The sequence below is a fragment of the Anarrhichthys ocellatus genome, unplaced genomic scaffold (genome assembly GCF_004355925.1).
Source record: "Anarrhichthys ocellatus isolate YVR2014 unplaced genomic scaffold, GSC_Weel_1.0 scaffold5624, whole genome shotgun sequence".
NCBI classification, from domain to species: Eukaryota; Metazoa; Chordata; class Actinopteri; order Perciformes; family Anarhichadidae; genus Anarrhichthys; species Anarrhichthys ocellatus.
Genome location: NW_022285598.1, coordinates 1 through 1,852, shown reverse-complemented (window position 1 = coordinate 1,852; position 1,852 = coordinate 1). Strand labels below are relative to the sequence as shown.

The 1,852-nt window shown below is 42.8% G+C and overlaps 1 protein-coding gene across 1 annotated transcript in view; it reads left to right on the top strand.

Moving 5' to 3' along the window:
* LOC116379949 (vomeronasal type-2 receptor 1-like) overlaps positions 1-1,368 on the top strand; it is a gene marked incomplete at its 3' end in the record, with an annotated part of 2,550 nt that extends 1,182 nt beyond the window's left edge. Inside the window, exons 2-4 of the mRNA XM_031841910.1 lie at positions 84-378; positions 474-763; positions 1,073-1,368. Coding sequence (XP_031697770.1) covers positions 84-378; positions 474-763; positions 1,073-1,368 — 881 coding nt within the window. The remainder of the gene's footprint in view (positions 1-83; positions 379-473; positions 764-1,072) is intronic.
* Between the last annotated feature and the right edge of the window lie 484 nt (positions 1,369-1,852).

The window sequence follows — 1,852 nt, the reverse complement described above, 5'->3', positions numbered from 1 at the left end:
TGTGTGTGTGTGTGTGTGTGTGTGTGTGTGTGTGTGTGTGTGTGTGTGTGTGTTTGTGTGTGTGTGTGTTTGTCCGTGTACAGCATTAGCTCCCGTGAACTGCGCTTTTCACGCACAGTGATCTTCGCCATCGAGGAGATTAATAACAGCACGGAGCTGCTGCCGGGCATCAAACTCGGTTATCAGATCTACGACTCGTGCGCCTCTGTGCCTGTGGCGGTGCATGTGGCATTCCAGCTATCAAGTGGTCTGGACCCAGTGTTTTACACAGGTGACAATTGCTCACAATCTGGTACGGTGATGGCCATTGTTGGTGAGTCTGGGTCCACGCCATCCATCAGCATGTCGCGCATCATCGGGCCCTTTAACATTCCTCAAGTAAATATTTTGAATTTCTGCAAACTGTGTGTTAAACAGACCAGTGCTATTTTTTGCCCTTCCTGTTAAAACATTACACTGTTGTGTTCCTTTAGGTGAGCCACTTTGCAACTTGTGCATGCCTGTCCGATAAGCAGCAGTACCCGAGTTTCTTCAGAACAATCCCGAGTGACCAGTTCCAGGCTGACGCGCTGGCCAAACTGGTAAAACACTTTGGTTGGACTTGGATAGGTGCCATCCGATCGGATTCGGATTATGGAAACAATGGCATGGCGTCTTTCCTGGACGCAGCACACAAAGAGGGGATCTGTGTGGAATACTCCGAATCTTTCTATCGGACCCACCCACGTAGCAGGATCCAGAGAGTAGCTGACATTATCCGCAGGTTTCTACGTTCACTGATTATGTGCTTTTGTTCCCTGTGCTCATACTGACCTTCTGCACACAAATCCACAACAATGTTCTGTAAATATAAGATAGAAGAGTATTTTCTTATCCTCGTGTTAAATTGGAAATGTATTTTTTTTGTTAATTTCTCTCAAGGCCTAATACTGATGTTGTTATGGAAGTGGAGCAATACTGCACATTAACACACTAACAACTAAAGTATCTCATATGTGTTGGTGTTAATTATCTTGATGAATCATTTTAAAAGTTATTTTTTCATATACAATGCACCATGATTTCTCTCTAGGTCGACAGCTGTGGTTGTTGTGGCATTTACATCCTCTGGAGACTTGAGGATTCTGCTGGAGGAGCTGTCACTCAAGCCCTCTCCACCTCGCCAGTGGATAGGCAGTGAGTCCTGGGTAACTGACCCAGACATGCTGAAGTTCAGCTTCTGTGCTGGAGCAATCGGATTTGGCATTGAGAAATCTGTCATCCCTGGTCTGAGAGACTTCCTGCTGGACCTCTCTCCCTCTAAAGTGGCAGCCTCTCCAGTGCTTACTGAGTTCTGGGAGGATGAATTCAACTGCAGGCTGGGACAAAGTGAGAAAGTGCTGCTGATTTTGCTGATTTTTAACACAACAGACAACCACAGTTTGGTCCTTGTGTTTTCCGGTATTTTTTTCATAGTCTAATTAAAGCTTTGTGTGTTAAAATGTTAACAGCTGCTTTAACTGTAGATTAATAGAGAAATCTATTCATATTGAACAAAGACATGTTATGGCCATAAGGTGCATCTCTTTGAATAATGTCTGTTTTTGGGGTTTGTATGAATTTGGCTGCACTAGTTTCACAAAGTCAACGCTGAAGCCCTGAACAAAAGCACACATTAAATTGACAGTCTCCAGGCCACCAAGCTTAATAAAGTACAAACAGTTTTACGTAACCTCCTTGCTTGTATCAGTTACAGGTATATATGTAAGTATTCATGTAGTTCTAAGCTATTTTACCAACAGTGATTTCAGATAATTAATTTATTTGAAATGCATTTAAAAATGTAATGTCAGTATCTAATTAAAGGAAAATA